The 11,372-nt window shown below is 33.4% G+C and overlaps 1 protein-coding gene across 2 annotated transcripts; it reads left to right on the plus strand.

Annotated features, from left to right (window-relative positions):
• The first annotated feature begins 1,845 nt into the window (after positions 1-1,845).
• On the plus strand, positions 1,846-7,850 carry LOC107632015 (putative ABC transporter C family member 15). 2 transcript variants are annotated; one of them, XM_016335637.3, is made up of 11 exons: positions 1,846-2,006; positions 2,157-3,011; positions 3,101-4,530; positions 4,638-4,724; positions 4,814-5,407; positions 5,499-5,663; positions 5,762-6,056; positions 6,336-6,856; positions 6,934-6,997; positions 7,151-7,390; positions 7,493-7,850. In XM_016335637.3, the coding sequence occupies exons 2-11, from the start codon at positions 2,177-2,179 to the stop codon at positions 7,594-7,596; spliced, it is 4,335 nt and encodes a 1,444-aa protein (XP_016191123.1). In that variant the 5' UTR covers positions 1,846-2,006; positions 2,157-2,176; the 3' UTR covers positions 7,597-7,850. The 2 variants fall into 2 exon arrangements, with proteins under 2 accessions (XP_016191123.1, XP_088366116.1); XM_088509990.1 differs by lacking the exon at positions 1,846-2,006 and having other exon boundaries at positions 2,105-3,011.
• The last annotated feature ends 3,522 nt before the right edge of the window (positions 7,851-11,372 follow it).

Consider the following 11,372-nt stretch of genomic DNA (forward strand, 5'->3'; position numbering starts at 1 on the left):
CATACACGTGACATGCATATTATTGGAACTAAGGTGGGTTTAGTAATGCAGCTCCACTTGCTCAACAAGTACTGTTTCATTATTATTGGAACTTATATATAGACAACACATATATATGGAAAGTGTTTCCTAAATTCATTAAACAGTGAAGAGATAAGTCACAAAATAAAGCATGTGCATGTTGAAATAGGAAAAATAATAATAAAAAAAAAACCAAAATATCCTTATGGAAAGTTGCTTTAGTTTGGATCAGTGCTAATGCACTAAATTAATGCTGGGATATGGTGGATAAGTAAAATCTAAAAAGCATTTATATGCATGAATCATCAGCAGTTCTGTTCTTAGCTTAATATATAATCAACTTTTTAGAACTATCTTAAGAACGTTAGATAATAATATTATAAGTTAAAAATTTTAATAGAATAATACTAATTATAAATTTTTAATGTACTAAATCCACTGATTATATATTGTAAGAATCAACTTTTATATTATAACTTTTATTTAACCAATATTTTTTATGTATAAAATCGAGTATTCTTTATTGGTCTAAAGTTTTTTTATTGGTCACCTTGGATTACTCAAATTGTTAGTAAGAAATATATTGGTTAAGCAGAATGTAATGGTTTTCAATGAAAAATTTGTTTTGGTTCCTCGTTTCCAGAATCTTCCACATAGCCATCATGCTTTATGCATGAACTTGACATAAGATTGATGAGGAAGTAAGAAGTATTTTCTCTTTTTATTCTAAACTTTTTTCATCGCTAACTAAAGACATACGCATTCATATATATCTTATTTTTAGAATGATCAAGAAATGCATGATTACATTTTTGTTTTATCCGTAGAAAATTAACCACATGTCTATAAAAAGATGGAAGAATAAAAAAGTACAACAAAGGTATAGAACCATTATTTAGAAAAGGAAATAATAGTTGATGAGATTAAGTTTCTTTTTAATTTTGTACTGAAAATTTAGTGACAACACTATATATTATGATCATATATAATGATGACTTGTTAATAGGTGATGATTGAATAATTATGAAAAAATGATCATACCAAAATATATTAAAATCAAGAAGGCAAATCTGCCAACCATAATACTGACATTAAAATTATTGCAATGAAAAAACTTTACATGTATATCAAATCGAATAAATTAATTCCTGAAACTGATTGCGAAATAAATGTTAATAGTTTTATTTAAAGTGATAAATACAGAAGTATATGATATGATATTTAAGTACCATCAACAACCATGTACCTAGGTAGTAGTACACAAGAATCTCAGCGGATTTTTGAGGTTGCTTGATAGCGATTTCTACGACGGAGATTCTTTATATTAGACTATGCAATATACGGCTAAAAAAAGTTTGATATGGAAGTAAAATGAGTGATATACTTTAACATGGTAATTGTTAGTGTTTTTTAAAATAGTGGGAGTACACAAATCGGACCCTCCGATTTGTGTTTAAAAATTGAAAAAATTCAGAGTACACAAATCGGACCATGTGAGTTCTTTGGTCATAAAATTTTGCTTCACAAATCGGATGGTCCGATTTGCAGCTGATGGAATTTGAAATCTGAAACATGGAATTCAGACCCTCCATTTTTTTTGTTCTGGGTAATTCACAACTCGCAGGTCCGAGTTCTGCTTCCTCTAATCCCACAACGAGGTGAAGCATCCCTCCTCCCCATACGCGAGTCTATCACGTTCTTAGTTTCCATATTCAAATTAATTAGTGTGCAATATACAATTGGGTTCAAATTTTATTGTCCTTAATAATATATTTAAGAAAAAATTATGATAACAGCAAATACCAAACACGTGATGCTCCAATAACAGCAAGTAATTTCTCATTTATATGCCTCTGACTTTTCATTCTCTAGTTCCAATGCCTATGCTCTATGCTCCATTCAAAAGCATTCGCCGCTCTTTAGCACCCACTTGTAAATTCTTCATATTTCCAAAAAAGTTTGTCAACACTTCAACTTAATTTCAGGTTTGATTGCAATATCCATATACAGTCCTCAACTTTATTCTTATTTATCTTTTCCAAACCAAAAATAATGCCATTTCCAAGTGGAATTGATTGATTGATGAAACTTTTCTTTGATGTTTACTCTTCTGCTGTCTTCTCTGAACTTTCCAGTGTTTCCTTCAACTTCAACCATGGCCATTGTGGATACTCTGCTTGTAACAGCCAATGTGGCATTCTTCTATGCAATTCTGATATGGCTGCTTCTTCACACTTTGAGACAAAGCAAGCTTCGACGTGCTGTGTTTCTCCAACAAGGACCAAAGTTCTTCTCCATTATCACTCTCCTATTCAATTTTATTCTTACCCTTTTAACTATAGCTTTTGCAGTTCATGAATATAGGACTAATAAAATAGTGAGATATAGTTCTGTTACATTTGCTCTAACATGGGTTATGGCAAGCTTGGTTTCATTCTATTCAATGAAGAAGACAACAAGAGACAACAAAAGATTCCCTTTTGTTCTGGTTCTCTGGTGGGTCTGGGCCAGTATCATAGAAGCAATCTCAGTTTCTATTGGACTAATGAAGAACAACTTTGAATACTTGGACTTCTGGAATTTCTTGTCTGAGGATGATAACATAGTTGGTGTGGTTTCCTTGCCTATGTTGTTGTTGCTTTTGTGTTTGAATTTATGTGCAAGAGAAGAACAACACAACACTGACATGGAACAGCTCTTGGTTCACCCTGGAGAAGAAGAAGATGATGATGAAGATGGAGAGAACTTCACAAATGCAGGCATTTGGAGCCAACTCACATTTCGATGGCTGAATCCCATTTTTAGAAAGGGTCGAGTTCAGAAGCTTGAGCTTGCTCACATTCCTGATGTTCCTCATTCTGAAACTGCAGAAAATGCTTCTTCCTTATTGGAAGAATCGCTTCGCAAACAGAAACTTGAAGGGGCTTCCTTGACTAAAGCTATAACCAGTTCTGTGTGGAAGTCCTTGGCTTTAAATGCAGTTTTTGCCGGTATATTTTATTACTCTTTGGATGCTATGTACTTTTTTACATATATTATTTATGGTGATTACTGATTTGTTTTTGTTTTATATTTGAAGGGGTTAATACAATTGCATCTTATATGGGTCCATTGTTGATTACATACTTTGTCAATTTCTTGGTGGATGATAATTCCAATTCAAGCATCCAATGTGGCCTCATTCTTGCATTCATATTCTTCCTCTCAAAGACATTGGAGTCACTGAGCCAAAGACAATGGTACTTTGGTGCTCAGAGAATTGGAATTCGAGTGCGCGCGGCTCTTATGACTCTAATTTACAGCAAGTCCTTAATGATCAAGTGTGCAGGGCCAACCCATGGAAAAATCATAAACTTGGTGAATATGGATGTTGAAAGAATTGGGGATTTCTGCTGGTACATTCATGGAGTTTGGTTGCTTCCCGTTCAGGTTATTTTGGCCTTAGTGATATTGTACATAAACTTGGGATTCTTGCCTTCAATTTCTGCACTTGCTGTCACCATTTTGGTTATGGTGTGTAACACACCTTTGGCCAATATGCAAGAAAAATTACACTCCAAGATCATGGAAGCTAAGGATACAAGAATCAAGATGACTTCAGAGATAATGAAGAACATGAGGATACTGAAATTGCATTCATGGGAATCAACATTCTTACAGAAACTTCTCCAATTGAGAGACACTGAGAAGAGTTGGCTGCAGAAGTACCTCTACACTTGCTCAGCAGTAGCCACTCTTTTCTGGACTTCTCCAACTTTGGTTTCTGTTGTTACTTTCGGCATATGCATACTGGTGAACACAGAACTGACTGCGGCTACTGTCCTCTCAGCCTTGGCAACTTTTCGGATTCTGCAGGAACCAATCTACAATCTTCCAGAGCTGATTTCTATGATAGCTCAAACAAAAGTCTCTCTTGATCGAATCCAAGAGTTGATCAATGAAGAGGACCAGAACCAGTTTATGAACAAGCACACTTCGAAAGATTCATCAATTGTTATTGAAATCAAGCCAAGTGAATATGCATGGGAAACAAGTGATGGAACCAACAAGAAACCAACAATTCAAATCACAGAAAACTTGAAGATAAAGAAAGGTCAGAAGGTAGCAGTTTGTGGTTCAGTGGGGTCTGGAAAATCAAGCTTACTTTGTTGTATGCTTGGTGAGATTCCATTGGTTTCCGGGACATTGATCAAAGTCTATGGAACAAGAAGTTATGTGCCACAGAGTCCCTGGATTCAATCAGGAACAATAAGAGAAAATATCCTGTTTGGAAAGGAAATGAACAAGGACTTCTATGAAAGTGTTTTGGATGGCTGTGCTTTGCATCAAGATATCAACATGTGGGGTGATGGAGATTTGAATCTTGTGGAGGAGAGGGGCATAAACTTAAGTGGAGGCCAGAAACAACGGATTCAACTCGCAAGAGCTGTTTACAATGATTCAGATATTTACTTCCTTGATGATCCTTTCAGTGCAGTTGATGCTCATACCGGAACTCATTTATTTAAAGTTAGTGTTAATTATTATTGAGCTTCTTGTTTTTCTTTTTTAATTATCTGTTATTTCAGCTTCATTTCTTTCAAAGTTCTTCACTAAGAACTGGACATGCTGTACAGAAATGCCTTATGCAACTTTTGTCTGAGAAGACAGTTGTTTATGCTACTCATCAACTAGAATTTTTGGAAGCTGCAGATTTAATTCTGGTAAGCTTATACAAAACTTGTCTTTCAGTAGTGAAACTACTAATAAGTGTTTGCCTTGTCACCATTATTTAATTCCATTACTCCTTTAGGTAATGAAAGATGGAAAAATAGTGGAGTCAGGAAGGTATAAAGAACTCATAGCATGTCCCAACTGTGAATTTGTTCGACAAATGGCTGCTCATGAAGAAACAATAAACCAAATAAATCCATGGCATGAAGAGAACTCAATTAGCTGCAGGCCCCTTCAAAAGAATCAAATTGAAGTTGCTGAAGAGAATCTTCAAGAAAGCATAAGCAATTGGAAGAGAAACAAAGAAGAAGAAGCGGAGACCGGTCGAGTGAAATGGAGTGTTTACTCAACCTTTGTCACATCTGCATATAGAGGATCACTTGTTCCGGTCATTCTTCTCTGCCAGATTCTGTTTCAAGTGATGCAAATGGGAAGCAATTATTGGATTTCTTGGGCTGCAGAACAAACTGGGAGGGTAACCAAAAGGATGCTTATGGGAACATTTGTTCTTCTTTCTGGTGGAAGCTCTATCTTTATACTTGGAAGGACTGTTTTGATGGCAGTGGTGGCTGTTGAGACAGCTCAGCGTCTTTTTCATGGAATGATTACATCTGTTTTCAGAGCACCTGTTTCATTTTTTGATACCACACCTTCAAGCAGAATCCTCAGTAGGGTCAGTTCATCTACTATTCTTTATATGTAATTATTGTTATAATTTCTATTCATGTTTTAACCATTTTTCCTTCTGAATTTTGATGTTACAGTCATCAACAGATCAAAGTACAATTGACACAGACATACCATACAGATTAGCAGGGCTAGTGTTTGCACTAATTCAGTTGTTGAGTATTATCATGCTAATGTCGCAGGTCGCGTGGCAAGTCATCCTTGTGTTTCTTGTGGTGTTTGCTATCTCCATATGGTATCAGGTAAGTTCATTTCATAATGGGTTCTCAATCTTATATGTAAATAATAATAATAATAATAATAATAATAATAGTAATAAAGCAAGTAATGTTCTTTGCAGGCTTATTACATTACTACTGCCAGGGAATTAGCCAGGATGGTAGGGATCAGAAAAGCCCCAATCTTGCATCATTTCTCAGAATCTATTGCTGGGGCCGCCACGATTCGTTGTTTCAATCAAGAACAAATATTCATGACCAAAATCAAGGATCTTGTTGATGAATACTCTAGAGTAGCCTTTCATAATTATGCCACCATGGAATGGTTGTCAGTCCGGATCAATTTTCTCTTCAATCTAGTCTTCTACTTTGTTCTCATCATCTTGGTTACTCTGCCAAGGTCTGCCATTGATCCCAGTAAGTTCCTCCTTTCCCATTTAATCTTTAACGTTAGCAATTACAAACATCATACATGAATGTGAGAACCAGTCTTCTTTGAGAGTTACTAGTTCATAACTAACTTAAGAAAAGAAAATTAATTTTCTAGATTAGTCCCTAATCTGTATTTGATCTTTCTAGATTTGATATTTTGGATGATATACAATACTTGACAAATCACAAAAGAAGTAACAATCAATGAAGTTGATTTCACTGCATTTATGCCCTAAACAATTGATTGCTTCCTCTGGTTTGCAGGCTTGGCAGGTCTGGTAGCTACTTATGGTTTGAACTTGAATGTACTTCAGGCTTGGGTCATATGGAACCTTTGCAATGTTGAGAACAAGATGATATCTGTTGAGAGAATATTGCAATTCTCTAGCATACCAAGTGAAGCACCACTGATAATCCAAGATTGTAGGCCTGAACCAGAGTGGCCTATGGAAGGGAAAATTGAGCTTCAGAATATTCATATTCGGTATGATCCGGCTGGTCCTATGGTTCTCAAAGGTGTCACTTGCACATTCCCGGGGCGAAAGAAGATCGGAGTAGTAGGGAGGACAGGGAGTGGAAAATCAACTCTGGTGCAAGCCCTTTTTCGAGTGGTGGAGCCTTTGGAAGGAAAGATACTAATAGATGGAGTACATATTTCCAAGATTGGTCTGCAGGATTTAAGATCTAAGCTTGGTATAATTCCTCAAGACCCAACCTTGTTTCTAGGTACTGTTAGGACTAACTTGGATCCTCTAGAACAACATGCGGATAAAGAACTCTGGGAGGTTAGCATTATAGAACTCTTTTGCTAGAAAATATTCGATATTTATATGGAACTGATAAAGAAAACTTTGCTCTTCAGGTTCTCAAGAAGTGCCATCTTGCTGAAATTGTAAGGCAGGATCCAAGACTTCTTGATGCACCAGGTAAAATACTCTTTTTTTTTTTTTTTTTTAAGAAAACAAAAAGAATACATTACACCATTCAGGAGTATAACTATGACAAGCCTTAAAAGTATTTTTGTGCTTATTATGTTTAGTTCTACCTATTTGACATTGGTTGAATTTGTTCAATGTTAGTGGCTGAGAATGGAGAAAATTGGAGCGTTGGACAAAGGCAACTCGTTTGTCTTGCTAGGCTGCTATTGAAAAAGAGAAGGATTTTGGTTCTAGATGAGGCAACAGCATCTATTGACACTGCAACTGACAATTTAATTCAAAAGACTATTAGAGAAGAAACTAGTGAATGCACAGTGATTACTGTAGCACATAGAATCCCTACAGTTATTGATAATGACTTGGTTTTGGTCCTTGATGAAGGTACATGAACATTCATTATGCAACTCAATATATTAGATCATAATATCAATGATAATCAAACCTAGGAAAGCATATATCTCATAACATTGATGATGTTTACAGGGACAATTGCAGAGTATGATGAACCAGATCAGTTGCTGCAGAACAATACTTCATCTTTCTCAAAGTTGGTTTCAGAATTTTTGAGGAGATCATCCCCCAAGTAGTTGCCAAAAAAGGACACAGAAACCAGACACTTGTACATATTTGAAAGCTTAAACAGCAATTGACAAGGAGCTCAAGAAATGTTGGTTGATTACTTTGTCAACTTTATGAAGGTTAATACAAATACAGATTCCAGATTCCACAAGCTTAGACAATAGTTTCTACCTAGTGTCTTTTTTATTATGTTCATAATCCTAATCCGATACCTTGTTCACTAATTCAACGAGACAGGTGCATTTTACACAGTTGTTACTTATTGCAGTGTCTCTTCTATTCGTGATTGTTCTTAAAATGGGAATGCTCCTGTTTGCAGAGAAAACCTATCACTGGATATTTATTCTTGTACCTCCACCGGCATCTTAATTTTTCAGGATTTAACCAAGTGATACTGATAAATAGCTTCATCCTTCACATAATTCAGATCCCAAGCCTTGAATACTTCATCCCTACAATAATGAAAGATGCTTCTAATATTTTTTTAGTGTAAAATTACTATACACCACCATTAGTTAATGTAAATTGAGAGAATTTGCAAAAAAAAAAATTTACTCATAGCTACGAAATTTACCTGGTCCTAAACTTATCTCATTCTTGGAATTAACTACTATGCCATTTCAATTTCAGCTTTTAACCATGGAAATATAAGAGTAAGAGAAGAAAATAAAGTTAAATCCACAATTTAACCTGACACAATGTTCAGCATATGCCTCTCCCTCTTCATAATTCTCAAGCACTCTCTTCTATTTGCTTACCCTGAATCAAACCCAAAAGCAAAATTTAACCGTGCTTATGCTAAGCTTAATTCAACATATTTGTCTTGTTTCTAAGAGGGATGTAGATCTAAACAACAAAAATAGCCATATATACATAACCTAAGGAATATGGATACGTCCGAAAGTATATTATTATGAGGTTCTGTAATTTATATAAGAGTAAAGTATCGTTTTTGTCCCCAACATTTGGGGTAAATCCTATTTGTATCCCTAACGTTTGTAAAAGTGATTCAATGTTATCCTGCTATCAATTACACATCATGAGCGCTTTAGTTTGAGTTTTAAAAATCTCTTCTTGAAGTTAAAATATAAATGTCTGGAATAGAATCGATGATCTACTCCGAAAAATAGCTCATCAAATGTTGAAACTAATTCCTACAACATTTACATAATTCACTTTTTTAGGGATATAATTGAATCTAAACACAAATAGTGGGTATAATATTAAAATCGAACACATCCAAGTGAGACCTAATTGAGAATGAATACATCCAAGTGAGAATAATTGAAAAATATAATCTGATTTGTTAGTATAATTGATAGTAGGATAACATTGAATCACTTTTGTAAACGTTAAGGATACAAATAGGATAATTTATTATAAACGTTAATTTATTATAATTTGTCATGCTTTAAAAGCGTGGCAATAAATCTCTAACAATAGTCACATTTTCCACCAAAAAATAATGGCTAAAAAGTAAGCGCGGCAATTGATCTCAAAAACCGTGGCCATAGAGAATTGGCCACGATTGAACATATGATCCTTTGAAAATCGTGGCAGTAGCTCAAAAAATGTGGCTAGTTTCTATTGTCACGTTTTTTCAGCTTTTTAGCACACTTTTCAAACGTCGCAAAAGACAAATTTTTTTTGTATTGTTATTTTTCAATCTAAATAACGATAATTTGAATAAATTTGATTGACAAATAACTTTACACTGATATAATAAAAATCACAATTTTTTGAAGAAATTGGATTATATTGAAAAAATAAAAAACAAATTAATATTATCCAAATTATAATAAATTATATTGATTTTATCTCTTAAATCAATCCAATCAGATTGCAGACATGGTCTTATCTCATTAGTAATGACAACAAGATATGCATAATAATAAAAAAAATTTAAAAAATATATTTTATCAAATAATTATTTTATTTATTTATAAAATAAAATCAGTGTTTAGCATGTATGTTCAAAGTATAGGGCAATCTATCCTTTATTTCAAAAATTAAAATAAAATATTACTGAATAAAATATTTTCTAAATCAATGCAAGCTAATTGCATCATATAATTATGTATGCATTATTATATTTTGTCACTAAAATTGAACCGAGTCACATTATTTAAAGAATTCGTGATATTGAATTTAAATCAATATTATTTTTTCAAGGATATATATAAAACTTTTTTATTTTGTTACCGAGATTATTATTATAACATTTGAGAATCCAGTGATTTGGATGATTGCAGAAAGGTTAAATCCTATTTGTGTTAATTATAGTGTGAATGGTAGTACTTCTGGAAATGTTCCAATGATGAGCAACTCTGAATTTGTTGGGCAACATGATCAATTGATCATGTTTTCAGGGAGCTCCTGCTCTAATGCCATGGATGGTAGTAACCCGTTTCATGAAAAGTGGTCTTACGATGAACAGAAGATATTGGAAGATGGTCTTATTATGTAAGTTGTTGTTGATGTTGTTATTACTTCTCCTATCGAATCATCCACGCTTTTTATTTTATTTTATATTTTTTTAGTAACAAATGATCTCTTGAGAACTTCAGATATATAATTATTGCTATTAAAATTGCTTGTGAATTTTCTTTCGGTGACGGAAACTATCACAACCACAACACATAAATTGGAGTAAGGGAAAGTATGAGGAGCGAATGGAATATTTATATAATGTGTATAATGGAGGTTTAAGGAGTATTAGAGATATAATTATTAGTGCTACATTTTCCCATCAGTTGAAGCTTTTGGGATGAGTGGTATCATGATATGGTATTAGAATGTTAGATCCAAAAGGTTAAGAGTTCAATCCTTGGTAAACTCCAAAATTAATTTAACTTTTTAGGAAGATGTTTATTATCCCTAATACTCGGATGGTTATTTTAGATAGTATGAGGAATAGTCCATTGTCTCCCTAGCAGAATCTAGTAAGTAAATATAAGAAAAAATTTTACTCCAACTTTTTGTGTTAATTATCATCAATTTTATTCATTTTTAAAACAAAATAAATTATTTTTGTATAAAAATATCCTTTAGTAAAAATTAAAAAAATAAATTATTTTTGTACAAAAATACTCTTTACTAAAAATTTAATTTTTTATAATTAATTTTTATTTACCAAAATATCCTTTAACAAATTATTTTTCTAGTGAGTAAATTGTGTTTTTATCAAAATATATATCTTTTGAAATATCTTTTAATGATTACATGATTTTTTACTAAGATATCCTTCAATAATTTTAGTTTTATAAAAAAAATTTTAACAATATTTTTTTTGTATGTTTAACTTTTAATCTCATGATATCAATGCATATTATTAAACATGGTTTTACAAGTTTGGTTTAACATTTTTTTATATTTCTCTGTTAGTATCACGGAAAGAACACCTTCCTTTCTTACAAATCTTTCTCTACAAATTGAGTAATGCAGTAAGATAATTACTGATGGTACATTGCTAAGAATTTTGGTTTGTGCAACGGAATCAATGCACGAACTAGGAACAGTTTATGCTCTTCTTTCAATGGCAAAGCGAAACCATTAATGATGCTGCCCAGTATTTCAAGGAGCTCAGCAATCCCATTATGTTTCTCCGTCTCAAAAATCAAACTGAAGAAGACATTATTGATGGCTTTCCTAATGAAAGGGCGATGAACCATGAACTTGCCATAGATGCGATGCAAAGTCATCTTTAAGTACTCCCTTTCTCTGGGATCTTCGGAGTCAAACAACTCCAACACAAGGTTCTGAAAATCGGACCGGACCGGTCGGA

This window comes from Arachis ipaensis, chromosome B3 (genome assembly GCF_059453495.1).
Source record: "Arachis ipaensis isolate K30076 ecotype BB chromosome B3, ASM5945349v1, whole genome shotgun sequence".
In the NCBI taxonomy this organism is placed as follows: Eukaryota; Viridiplantae; Streptophyta; class Magnoliopsida; order Fabales; family Fabaceae; genus Arachis; species Arachis ipaensis.